The 12,210-nt window shown below is 39.8% G+C and overlaps 1 protein-coding gene across 5 annotated transcripts in view; it reads left to right on the forward strand.

The window, feature by feature from the left end:
* Positions 1-12,210, forward strand: part of TTLL7 (tubulin tyrosine ligase like 7) — a 138,193-nt gene that overhangs the window by 39,765 nt on the left and 86,218 nt on the right. For 4 of the 5 annotated variants that reach the window (XR_013813747.1, XM_079776277.1, XM_079776275.1 and 1 more), the window contains 2 exons: positions 10,978-11,176; positions 11,375-11,506. Coding sequence is in view for 3 of the 5 variants with exons in the window: in XM_079776277.1 (XP_079632403.1) it covers positions 11,152-11,176; positions 11,375-11,506 (157 nt within the window). In the remaining 2 variants the exon portion in view is untranslated. Of the gene's footprint in view, positions 1-10,977; positions 11,177-11,374; positions 11,507-12,210 lie in introns of those variants that run through there. The other variant, XM_079776276.1, reaches the window with a different exon arrangement.

Raw genomic sequence — 12,210 nt, forward strand, 5'->3', positions numbered from 1 at the left:
TAGTAAGGAAGAACTAGTGAATGGCTATTAGGTAGGTAGCTAGTAGTCTTCAACATGTGTTGATTTATTAACTGATATGAATGACATAGGAGGTTTATTTAACAACCCAATGAATTTATACATTTAAGATTTAAAATTCATTTTAGAAGTAGTTGGTAATGTAAATAAGGAAACTAGTATATACCCTAAAATTGATAACAAGGTGTGCATTAAATGAATATCAGGCAAGGTCGTCAAAGGAAGAGTTGGAGATGATGCCGGCTTTTCCGTCTCTCGGTGATTTGGCTAAGTATGATGCCCTTTGCCAAGGGAGGGACATGGAGGAGTGCCAGGTTTTCAGCAGAAGTCGGAGTTAAGTTTTGGACATTAAAACTAGATATGCCGGCATCAGATGACACTCGGGTGATGTCATTTGTTCACCAGCTGCACATTTTGATATCTATTGTGCATTTTCTGGCAGAGAACAGAGAACTGGATATTTTAGAAATCCTCTGTTCTCTTCAGTTTCTCTCTTTCACCTGTGATCTAGGTTACTAGAAGTTTTGGAGAGTTGGGTCCAAAGGACCTTAAATTCCAACTTTATTCCCTAGAACAAAAGAAGTCTTGTGTAGTCAAGCATAGATTGGGTGTGTTGAGGATGTGAGATTCAGCTGTCTTAGATTTGGCACAGTTCTTCCTGGGGTGAAGGAATGAGAGAAGGTACATGGACCTACCAAAGAGAGTGATATATACCATAGTTAATTGATAATTTGATATGCTATTCCTAGGGAGCAAGATACATTTTTTAGGCCTACCGTAGATTTATATAGAACTACAATATTATATTCTAGGAGACATCTACTCAAAGGGGCTTTTATCTCTACTTATAAATATCAGGCATTTGGTGGCTACACTGAACTCACTTGTCTTCTATCACTTTAATAACTGAATTATAGTTGTTGCTTGCTTTGAACTTTATTTAGTTCAACATTTATTAAGGGAACCTTTTGCCTTTTTTCATTATTCTAAATACTGAAAATACAATTATTAATAAGGGGAAAATGCTTTCAAGGTATGATGTGTTATTCCCTATTTACTATTCTCTACTTTTTCATGTCATACAAGGCTGAATTCCAAAGAAAAGGCATTCCCCAGAGTTTAGTGGACATTTTGTAGGGATGCTATAATTGAACCATAAACATTGAACAAATACTAATCAGGCTAAGATAGTTTGAAAAACAAATAAGCAGCACATTAATGGGGACTGTGGTTGTTTAAGGTCAATATTAATTGTTACTGCAGTTAATAGAGTTCTGTTTATTTTTACATAATGTCACACTTGGCTCCCTGTCACTTTTTTAGAAGTGGTTGATCAAGTGTGTTTGTGTGTGTGTGTGTGTGTATGTGTGTGTGTGTGTGTGTGTGTGTGTGTGTGTGTGTGTGTCAAGGTCTAGAACACACTACAGATCTAACTTTTGAGAATATACCCAGACTGAGAAAGGGAGACAAAAGTTTCTATGTTCAGAGAGTAAGTAGCTTCTCTAAAAGCCCTTTTAATTTGTACACACAATGAGTGGTGCTGCCCTTTTCTTGTTACGACAGTTGTTTGGTTGATGTCACTTGTTCACAAGTCAGGCAGCTGGTCATTTTGAAACTCTATTGTCATTTCTTGGCAGAGAGCATAGAAATAGGAGCAGTTATGCTTTCTAAAGGACCTTTCTGTATTTTTTATACAAGTAGAGGTTTTCTGTCTTTCCAGTCAATCACTAATTCTGTTGTCTTATTTTCTGTATCCCCCCCATCTATCCATTTCTGCAAATGTAAAACTCAAATAATCTTAACCCCCCTCTCCCCCCAATATCTCTTCTTTCTGCAGCCTTCTTTTGACAAATGCTGCCACCTTCTAGACCAGGGGTGGGGAACCTTTTTTCTGCCACCGGCCATTTGGTATTTATCATTTGCGGGCCATACAGAATTATCAACTTAAAAATTAGCCTGTTGTATTTGGTCAAACATTTAATTAACTCACCCCTAATGTCTTATCAGGGCCAGACCAAATGATTTCATGCCCCTTGTGCAGCCTGCAGGCCCGACGTTCCCCACCCCTGTTCTGTCCAGTTCTCCCAAGCCGGAAATCTGCAAGTCATCCGAGATTACTTTTTCCATCTTGATCAACAAGTTCTGGTGCTGTTCTGTAGCAGCAGTATTCCTTCTCCTGCATCTATTCCTTCTATCCACAATTAAACACTTACCACTTCTCTGGGACTTTTGCCAACACCCTCCTAGACTCCCTGTCTCCACTCTGCCCCTCTCCCATCCAGCTGCGCAATAACTGCCGGTGTCATCTATCCAAAGGAAATTTGGATTACGTTACTCCTCTTTATGTCCTTCAGTGACCTCACATTGCCTATCAGTTGGATTGGGCCTAAGTTTCTGACAGTGTGACTTAGAACACGATACTTCCAAGGAGACACATAATGGTTCAAGCAAAAGTATTCTGGCTATTTCGTTTCTACCTATGACAGTATTTCAGAAGGCTAAAACATGATAAAGGTATATTCATACTTTATATTAAGCATTACATCTTCAGTATATATAGAACATGGGCGGTCACTTTGACGAGCTGTTGGACTTGGTATTTATCATTCCCATGGATGTAGTTCTTTATACATTTTTTTCTATATGTATTAATTTCTGAGGTCTATATCTCAATATATATAATAAATTTTATATTATTTAAAATTTTATGTAAACGATATACTATTTTATGTATTCCTCAGTATATTTTGATTTTATTGTGTGTGAGATTTATCATTTAGTTCTAGTCCATTTATTCTCACCACTGTGTGAATGTACCATAATGTATTCACCCTTCTATTGATGTTCATTTATATCCTCTCTCCTCCATTTCTCAGCCACCCACAACCTTTTCAGATTAAGCTCCCATGCTCCTGGCCCAATACTTTGGAGTAGAAGGTATATTACTATTTGTGGTTGCTGTTAATCCTTATATTTTTGGTAGATTGCATGCCTTAAAAGTGAATGTCTTGGTTGCTCAGCATTGGTAGCTGGTTTGGGCTCAACTAGGAGTATCACTGTCTTTCTAGATTAGCAGACCTCACCGCACTTAGCAGGGCTATCCACAGCAGTATTTGCCGCAAATTTATTCTTTTTTAGCTGCTCAGAGCCCTCCCTGGCAAATGCTTTCTCCTCCACATGTTGCTTGGCCAGGTGATTTCTGTCATCCACATGGCTACACTGCAGAAGACCCATGAGGAGGGGATGGACTCTAGGAGTGGTGTCCCCCTCAGCCCTCCAGTCCAGTGGCTCTCAAACTTTAGCCTGCTTCAGAATCACACAAAGGGCTGGCCTCACTCCCAGATTTCCAATTCAGAAGATCTGGGATCGGACCTGAGAATATTCATTTCTAATAAGTTTGCAGGTGATGCTGCTGCTGCTGTTCCTGGGGCCATACTTTGAGCATCACCGCTTTAGGCCAGCATTTTCCAACCTATTTTACTTTTTTTTGGCTCATGGGCCCCTTTAATATTAAGATGTAATTTCACATCACCCACATGAATTTTAAAATTGTTTTATAATTTGACATGTTATAAAGAAGGGCTTTAAGTTAAAAAATTTGTATCCGCATAATATTAAACATTGTGGTGGTCTAGAACTCCACTACCAAAGTGTGATCTGTGGACCAGAATACCTGGAAATTGATATAAATGCAGACTCTCAGGCCCCACCCCAGACCTAATGAATCAGAATCTGAGGTTTAATGATATTCCCAGGTGATTAGTATGCATATTGCAGTTTAAGAAGCTGCTGGTATGGGGCTCACATTAAATCAAATCCTAGTAATATTCAAAACAAGAACACTTCAGATTTTAATGTTTAAAAAGTGGCACATGTTTTATTTCCTTTCATGTAAGGAAAAGCATCATTTCTTTGAAAATAAAAAGAATATCTCAAATATGGTTTGGGGACCAAGTAGTGAAATTAATGATGCATTATAGAAAAAAAAATGGACAAAATCGTATTCATGTTTGGAACTATTACTACTTGTACATAAAATATCAACTGCCTTATTTTAATAATTTTCATGAAGTAATAGATTTCTGATTGCCTCTTGCAATAACCTTTCTGTAAATAATACATTATGTATATGGAGAGTAGTTTACCCATAAAGTAAAAGCCTAATTGGATATAATTTTTGCTTTATTTATTATTATTATGATTTTTTTTGAAGTCATAATAGGAACATCTTTCATCAGATAATTACAGTTTAGGAATCCAGAGAGGATTGTCTTGAGGCAAATTTGCAGAATACTTATCATTTGAAAATGTTCTTGTATTTTAATATAATTGTTCATTATTCCTCTTTTCTTTAAATAACTGTGAATGGAGATAATAATAGCACAACCTCTTAGGGTAGGGAAGATCAGAGTTTTATATGTAAAAACTTAGAAGAGTGCCTGACACATAGTATGTCTCCATAAGTGACTTAAACAACCCCATCCTCCTCTTCCTCTTCCTTGTCTTATTCCTCTTCCTCACCATAGTTATTTAATACATAGCAGCTCAGGTCAGAGAAGTTAATTATCTATATACTAGAGGCCTAGTGCACAACATTTGTACACTGGGGTGGGGGGTCCCTCAGCCCAGCCTGTGCCCTCCCGCAGTCCAGGAGCCCACACGGGGAGCAGGCCTAAGCCAGCAGGCAGACATCCCCGTAGGGGCCCTTAGTGCTGCCACAGAGGCAGGGAGAGGCTCCTACCACCACTGCTGCGCTCGCCTGATGTGAACCTGACTTCTGGCTGAGCGGTGCTCCCCTTGTGGGAGTGCACTGACCACTAGGGGGCAGTTCCTGTGCTGAGTGTCTGCCCCCTGGTGGTCAGTGCGCATCATAGCGACTGGTTGTTCCCCTGTTCAGTCGATTTGAATATTAGCCTTTTATTATCTATGTAATAAAAGCCTAAGCAACTGTTATGGTGGAACGACCAGAACGACTGGTTGCTATGATGTGCACTGACCACCAGAGGGCAGACGCTCAACACAGGAGCTGCCCCCTGGTGGTCAGTGGGCTCCCACAGGGGGAGTGCTGCTCAGCCAGAAGCTGGGCTCATGGCTGGCAACTGCAGTGGTGGTGGCGGGATCCCCTTCTGCAGTAAGGAGCAAGGGGTCCTGGACTGCAAGAGCCCTGGACTGCCAGCTTAGGCCCAATCCCTGGGGCCTCTAGTGTTGGTATAAAAAGGAGAAAGGAAAAAGCTGTGGATGCTTCTAGATGAGATAAATTGAACTGTGTAAGAGTGATTACATTTAATCTCCATTGCTTCAGGGAGGTATGGGTGGGTACTTGTGTAGGATATAAAGCCTAAGCCACTGTTACAACGGAATGACCAGAATGACTGGAACGACCAGTCTCTCTGATGTACACTGACCACCAGGGGGCAGACGCTCAATGCAGGAGCTGCCCCCAGCCTGCCGGCAAACCTTCCAGTCCCTCCCTCCGGCTGGGCCCCAGGCTGAGACGGGGAACCAGGGGTGGGTGGTGGCGGATGCGGGCAGTGAGGGAAAGAGGGGTGGTGGTAGAGAGGGGGTGGGGAGGCAGGGAACCACACGGTGGTGGTATGTGGGTGGTGAGGGAAGGAGGAGGCAGGGAGGCGGGGAACCTGATCGGCCCTGATTGCCTGCCAGGCCTTGGGACCCCACCCGTGCACGAATTTTGTGCACCAGGCCTCTAGTCCACTGTATAAAGCCAAGGGGTGGACTGGATACAGTACAGAGTCTCAGCTATTTTTCCAGGCAGTGGAGAGTACTGCACATGGAGAACTAGAAAATAGTGTCTAGGGGTGGACAGCTAGGTTCAAATAGGGAGTAATCAAGGTTGGAGTCTGTGATGGTTGTTAGTGTTACTGGCTTTTTTTTTAAAAAAAAATGATTGGTCCTTTTATATGATTGCACTTTCTAACTCCTGTTGGCTGGGGTCATTTGGCTGGGGTCATGTAATTGCTTCAGGCCATTGAATTAAGAGCAGAAATTTTGAGTGTCATGAGTTGCCTGTGTGAGGTCCTCCAAAACTTTCTTTACCTCTGGAACAGTGATTGGTCATTGTTAGGATGATGACTGCTCTGACAGGTTGGGTTCCTGTGTGGCTGCACTATGTGGAGCACCCCTGCTAGTGTTCGGTTGTTAGATAGTATCAAGAAATAGACCTTAGTTGTTTTAAGCTCCTAAGATTTGAGGGTTGTTTATTATTGCAGCAATATGTGATCTGTATTGACTAATACAGATTTTTTTGGTTGGGTTTTGAGAACGACAAAGTCATACATAGGATAGCAAGTGTGGAAGTGTGTGTCTGTGGGGGTGAGCTAGATTCCCCAAACCAAGGAGCTTGAAGCTTACCAAGGAGAGTCATTAGGAGTGTGAGCAAATCTGATGTCAGTCTTGGGACACAAGGTAGAGAGAGGGGTTGAGATCTTCCTGCCTCCTCTTCCCATGCAGAGAACTGACACACTAACACAAGCATATACATACAATGTGTAATATGTTTGGTCTACCTTTTGTCAGTGTGAAAACAGTAACTTAAAAATCAAAGTAGAAAATAAATACAGTGTATAGAAAACCAGGATTTAGGAAAAATAACTATGTTGGAGGGTTTAAAGACTTTTTTTAGTACCACAGAAAGTAATATGTTTCACTATCTCCTCCCCATCATACATGTTTACATTCACATGTTCTTACATGCCCATGCGTACATAATCACATATTTTAATCAACCCTACTTGTGATAACAAGTCATTACCTCATGAGGCCTATCTGTATACAATATTTAAAACCTTCCTCTTCCTTTCCTCTCACACTCCTGATCTAACTAGTTCTTCCCACCCCCCATCCCTGCAGTACTTAGCATTTTCTTTCTTTATTTAATATGTTTACTATTATTATTTTCCTCTATTCTCACCAGAATGCAAATGCTAACAGAGAAAGGACACTTTTATCCATTTTGTTGACGGACAGCAGAGCCTGGTACATAATAGTGTTTGTTGAGTTGCATGCAGCACCTTCGTGAAGGAGAAACAGGAGCAACCGGGATACGGATAGCTGCCAGGTGTTCCAAGCAGAGATTCAATCTGAGGCAACGTTGTGATCTGACCACATTTTAAACCACAGTTTGAGTCCCTCACTCTCATTCTGTATCTTATAAAATAGTTCCAGTCAAGCAGATAAACTTCTTTGTGAAATCTTTCATATGTTGTGTGTAAAGACTGAATTTTGAAGGTAGTACAAAAAGTGGGAAGGAACATGGGCTTTAGAAACAAACCACTTCATTGTTACCTATTCGGTGTGACTTTGGGCAAGTTACCTAACTACGGAGTCTAAATTTTCCTTTCTGTAAAACTGGAATAAAATGTACTGGGGCACCTATTGGGTGGACTTAATACACAGTTATGTGAAAATGCTTAGCACATGGGAGGTATTGGTTTATACTGGTTCTCTTTTCTTTTCCCACCGCTCCATAAAAACAGCTTTCATTACATTCTTTATTTAATATTATTTAAAATATTTTCAACTTAGCCCTAATTCTGATTCCAATTGACTTTTTTTTTTGTGAGATTATTTTAGTAATCTATACACAGAATTTCCCAAATATTTACAAAGAGCCCATACACCGAATTCACCAGGGTGTGGATTTCTTCAGATCTGATGGAAAAAGCAGATTATCTGGATTTTAAGTGATGGGTAGAAATTCAGTGGGAAGAACTGGGAAGAAGGGTAAAATTCCGGGATAAATGGATAGGAATTCTTTTGCTCTTGCTGTTGTTGTTTCAGTCTTGTGCATCTATTGTTTTGCATGGTAGCACTTGAAGTTCTACATTCAAGGTTACCATTTGCCTGACATTTTGAAAACTTGATTCCTTTTGAAAGTGGTTTCTTTATTTGCAAACTAATATTGTTTCTTAGTCTTAGAAGTTGATCTCTGTTGATCACCTAGTTCTTTCCCCCAATTTGTTTAGTTGAACTAGACATGAGGATTTTTATAGGCGATTTCAACTTATTTGACCATTTTCTAATATTGATTTATTTTTTTAGAGAGTGAGGAAGGGAGAGGAATAGAGAGATAGAAACATCGATGAGAGAGAGAGAGAGAGAGAGAGAGAGAGAGAGAGAGAGAGAGAGATTGGCTGCCTCCTGCATGCCTTACTGGGGATCCAGCCTGCAGCCTGGGCATGTGCCCTGACAGGTAATTGAACCAGTGAACACTTGGTGGTTCCTGGTTCGATGTTCAACCACTGAGCTACTCTGGCTGGGCTTGCCCATTTTTTTAAAAAAATTTAAATACAATTACAACAGTTTTCTTTAGCTTTTAAAAATAACTTCATTTGTGTATATTATAATGAACTATTATTTGCTTTAGTGCCATTATGTGCTTACAGCAGAGGTTGTCAACCTTGGCTGCACACTGGAATCATCTGGAGAGCTTTGGAAATACCGATGCCTGGGCTCGACCTGCATCTGAGGTTTGGCCTTGGAACTGGATTTTTAAAAGCCCCTCAGGTGATTCAACTCTGCAGCCAAGCTTAAGAAACCATTGGCTTAAAGCCATGGTCGGCAAACTGCGGCTCTCGAGCCACATGCGGCTCTTTGTCCCCTTGAGTGTGGCTCTTCCACAAAATACCACTGCCTGGGCGAGTCCATTTTGAAGAAGTGGCGTTAGAAGAAGTTTAAGTTTAAAAAATTTGGCTCTCAAAAGAAATTTCAATCGTTGTACTGTTAATATTTGGCTCTGTTGACTAATGAGTTTGCTGACCACTGGAAAGGATTTCGGATGTAACTGGAACATGCTTTCCACTTTGGAAAGTAGGTAGCCATGGCTTATCTGAGTGGTGTGATCAATCTGCCTTCTCAATCTCTTGCTTAGAATACAGTGAACTGATTAGAATTAGGGTGGTAGAATCAAGTCCTTTACTTTGTTAAAGCACTTTCATTGTTAGTCACCAAACCATAAATGGAATTAAAGCATATGAATAGATAGAATAATTTTAAGGCCTTTAAATTCCCGTGTGGACGGGGAAGGAATAATCTTGTTTTGGGCTCTATGCAAATCAAAGTCCTTTGGCTCATTATTTCAGTCAGAAATGAACAAATGTGTTTTTAGAGCCTATAACAAATACTACTTTATTGTTAGTATAATTAGGCAAACGTCGTTCTTAAACTCTTGTTGACTTTGTCACCTACTTTTGATGTAATAAGTACTCTGTTACCATAAGAGGATCTTTGTTTACTCCAGTAACAAGATGTTGGACAAGGACTTGTAAAGTCATGTAGCTACCTCCCTGAGGTATCAGAGAGCTTCCAGAAATAAATCTATCTGAACTTTAGAGTATTCCTAGCTTTTATTCTGAAAAGTAATCTAGCCTACTTTCAGCTTGGAATTTGGAGCTGAGGTCAGGTTAGGGATATTTACTGTAATTTCACTGTTTGGTTTGAAGTATTGTGAAGTTCCAGAACACACCATATTTGTAGTATGTACAGCAACAGGGCTGCAAACTTCTTTGACATCTATGTGACCATATTAGTATGGTGTCTGAATACAGTGGGACTTAGTGAATTGGTGAATAGGATAATCAGAATTGTGTCCAAAGCCTAGGTTTTCTTTTTATTACTTCTTACCTTGATTTATTTAACTTATTTAGCATTAGTTTCCATATCTGGAAAATTGGGGGAAATAATACCTACGTTATTTAGTTTATATTATAATGAAATGTTTTAGATTTTTAATATAGTATCTGCCCAAAGTTGGTCTGTAATAAGTAATATTTCTGTAGTTTTGAGTTTGAATTATTCTAGAGAATTATTCTATAAAAGTGATACCTGAGAACAAATTAAATTCTAAATTTTCTTTAATAATGAATCTTATGAATAATGACTATTTGGAGTGATGTATATAAATCATACTTCATGTAGAAAATTTCTGAATATTTCTGAATTTTTAATAAACCTTGGAATCTCCTGATAAAGATATTAATACCTTTGTTTATCATGATAGGTTTTACACATTTTCATTATGTTTAGAGACATTTTACAAGAACTCATGATTCTTACAATATGAAGGGAGAAATTGGAAGGTAGATAGTATAGATTAGGCAGTATAATATAGTAAGGGCATAAATACCTAGATGCATATATACACAATGAAAATATAAGTGAAGCATAATATAGGTCATGTTAAAGTGTAGCCAAATCAAAAGAATTCTTTCATAAAAAATGGTTATTTCATTCCTTTGTGTGCCAGATAAGATGATCATAGTAACGACTCCTCCTGTTTTCTGCCTCTCAAAATTGCTCTAATTTTTAAAGGCACAATTCAAATGTTGTTTATTTTATAAAGTCTACTTGCTCTCTTCCCCATCACACAACCCTTAAAAAGGAATCACTTTTCTCTGCATTCTGTCAGCATATGACCTCTGCCTGGCACTGTTGCATTGTAAATGCAGTTAAGTTTGTGGCATTAGGTTGAAGGTTGTATGGGGTCCCACCGGCTTTGACATCAGAGAGATGTAAATTTCAATCTTCACTTGGTCACTTTCTTTGTAAGGATTTCTCCTTGCTGTGCTCAGTTTTCTTATCTGTAAGACAGACGGGGATAAAAGCTTCTACCTCATAGTGCTGTTGAAAGATTCAGTAGTGTCAGTGGCCCAAGATAGTAAGTGTTCAGTAAATGGTAGTGAATATTGTTAATGTTGCCATTGTCTGTGTATGGCATGTTATTTATTGTATGTAAATATGATGTGTGACTTAAATAGAACCTCCTTCTCTAGACTGCACTTTTTAGGACAGGCAACCATCACTTGGTTTAATAAATTAGCAAATATGTGTTGATTGAGTCCATTAACTTTCACTTTTACTTGGATTTTAAAAATAGTATTGGTAGATATCACAAAATTTTACAAAAGTTGTTTTCTAAATGGCTTTGTTTTAAAATCCCTGCAGGTATCTTCTTTTCCCATAACTTCAGTGCCCTGAAATCCGAGTATTCCACCGAGATAACATGATAGGCACTTTCCGTGGTTTGGAGCCGTATCTTGCTTAGAGGAATGCGGGCCTCCCAGAGGTCCTGAGAGCTTGGTACAGAGCACACACTGCTTGCTAGTTGGCGCGGCAATCATGCCTTCTCTGCCTCAAGAAAGAGGTAAGCTGACTGACTTCATCACATCACAGAATACAAATTATAGATCATAACTGCTAGCTATTCGTAACAGTTAAAAATTGGGGATTCTTAAAGAACCAGAACTTAAGATTTCACATTTTTCGGGAGGGCATTTTTGTTCTCTGGTATGGAATTTTTATTCTTTCAATGATATTTGGTTGGTTTACATTTCTCTTAAAGTTATTCAGGGGCCTTCTGCCTTGGATCTGAGTACAGAGCTGCCTTTTCAAAGCACACTGAAAAGGAGAGTCAGAAAGAAGAAAAAGAAGGGAACAATTACAGCCAATGTTGCTGGGACAAAGTTTGAAATTGGTAGGTCTTCTCAAAATCATGAGATTTTCATACCTGTTGGAAAGTCTAATTGGATGTTGAAAAAAATGTAGAAATTCGGAGAGTTACTCTTTTTTTATGTAATGGTTTAATTCCGGGGTCAGGGCACATGCCCGGGTTGTGGGCTCGATCGCCAGTGTGGGGCGTGTAGGAAGCAGCCGATTGATGATTTTCTCTCATCACTGATGTTTCTATCTCTCTCCCTCTTCCTTCCTCTCTGAAATCAATAAAAAATATTTTTAAAAAGTGATAGCTGGGTGGTGTTAACTCATCCTCTCACTTTGAAGGTCCTCATGGGGTTCATAAGGAACCTTGATTTAAAGGAGAGTGTTTAAATGAAGTTCCCTCTCACTTTCCTAGGAAGTGTTCAGAGGGCTGACAGGGTATTAGTGTTCTCCATACTGATTCTGGTTCCATTCTCTCATCAAGGTCTTCCCAGTTATTTCTGAGAGGCCCACACAATGCGCCTCATGTACTCAGGAACAGGTCTGCTCCCGAGCTGCTGGCCTGACCTCATTGTCTTCTGCCTGTGAGCCAGTTAAAGGGGTCTCCCAGGCTGTGCCACTATTGCCCTGGCCCTCCCTATGACCGCTAAGTGGCACAGCAGCTCCTGAGCCCCCAGGACCACACAGCTGCCTGGTGGTCTGTGGCAGATGAGAGAGGAACAGCCCTTTCCCTGACTCTTA

The sequence above is a fragment of the Cnephaeus nilssonii genome (genome assembly GCF_951640355.1).
Source record: "Cnephaeus nilssonii genome assembly, chromosome: 7".
Taxonomy (NCBI): Eukaryota; Metazoa; Chordata; class Mammalia; order Chiroptera; family Vespertilionidae; genus Cnephaeus; species Cnephaeus nilssonii.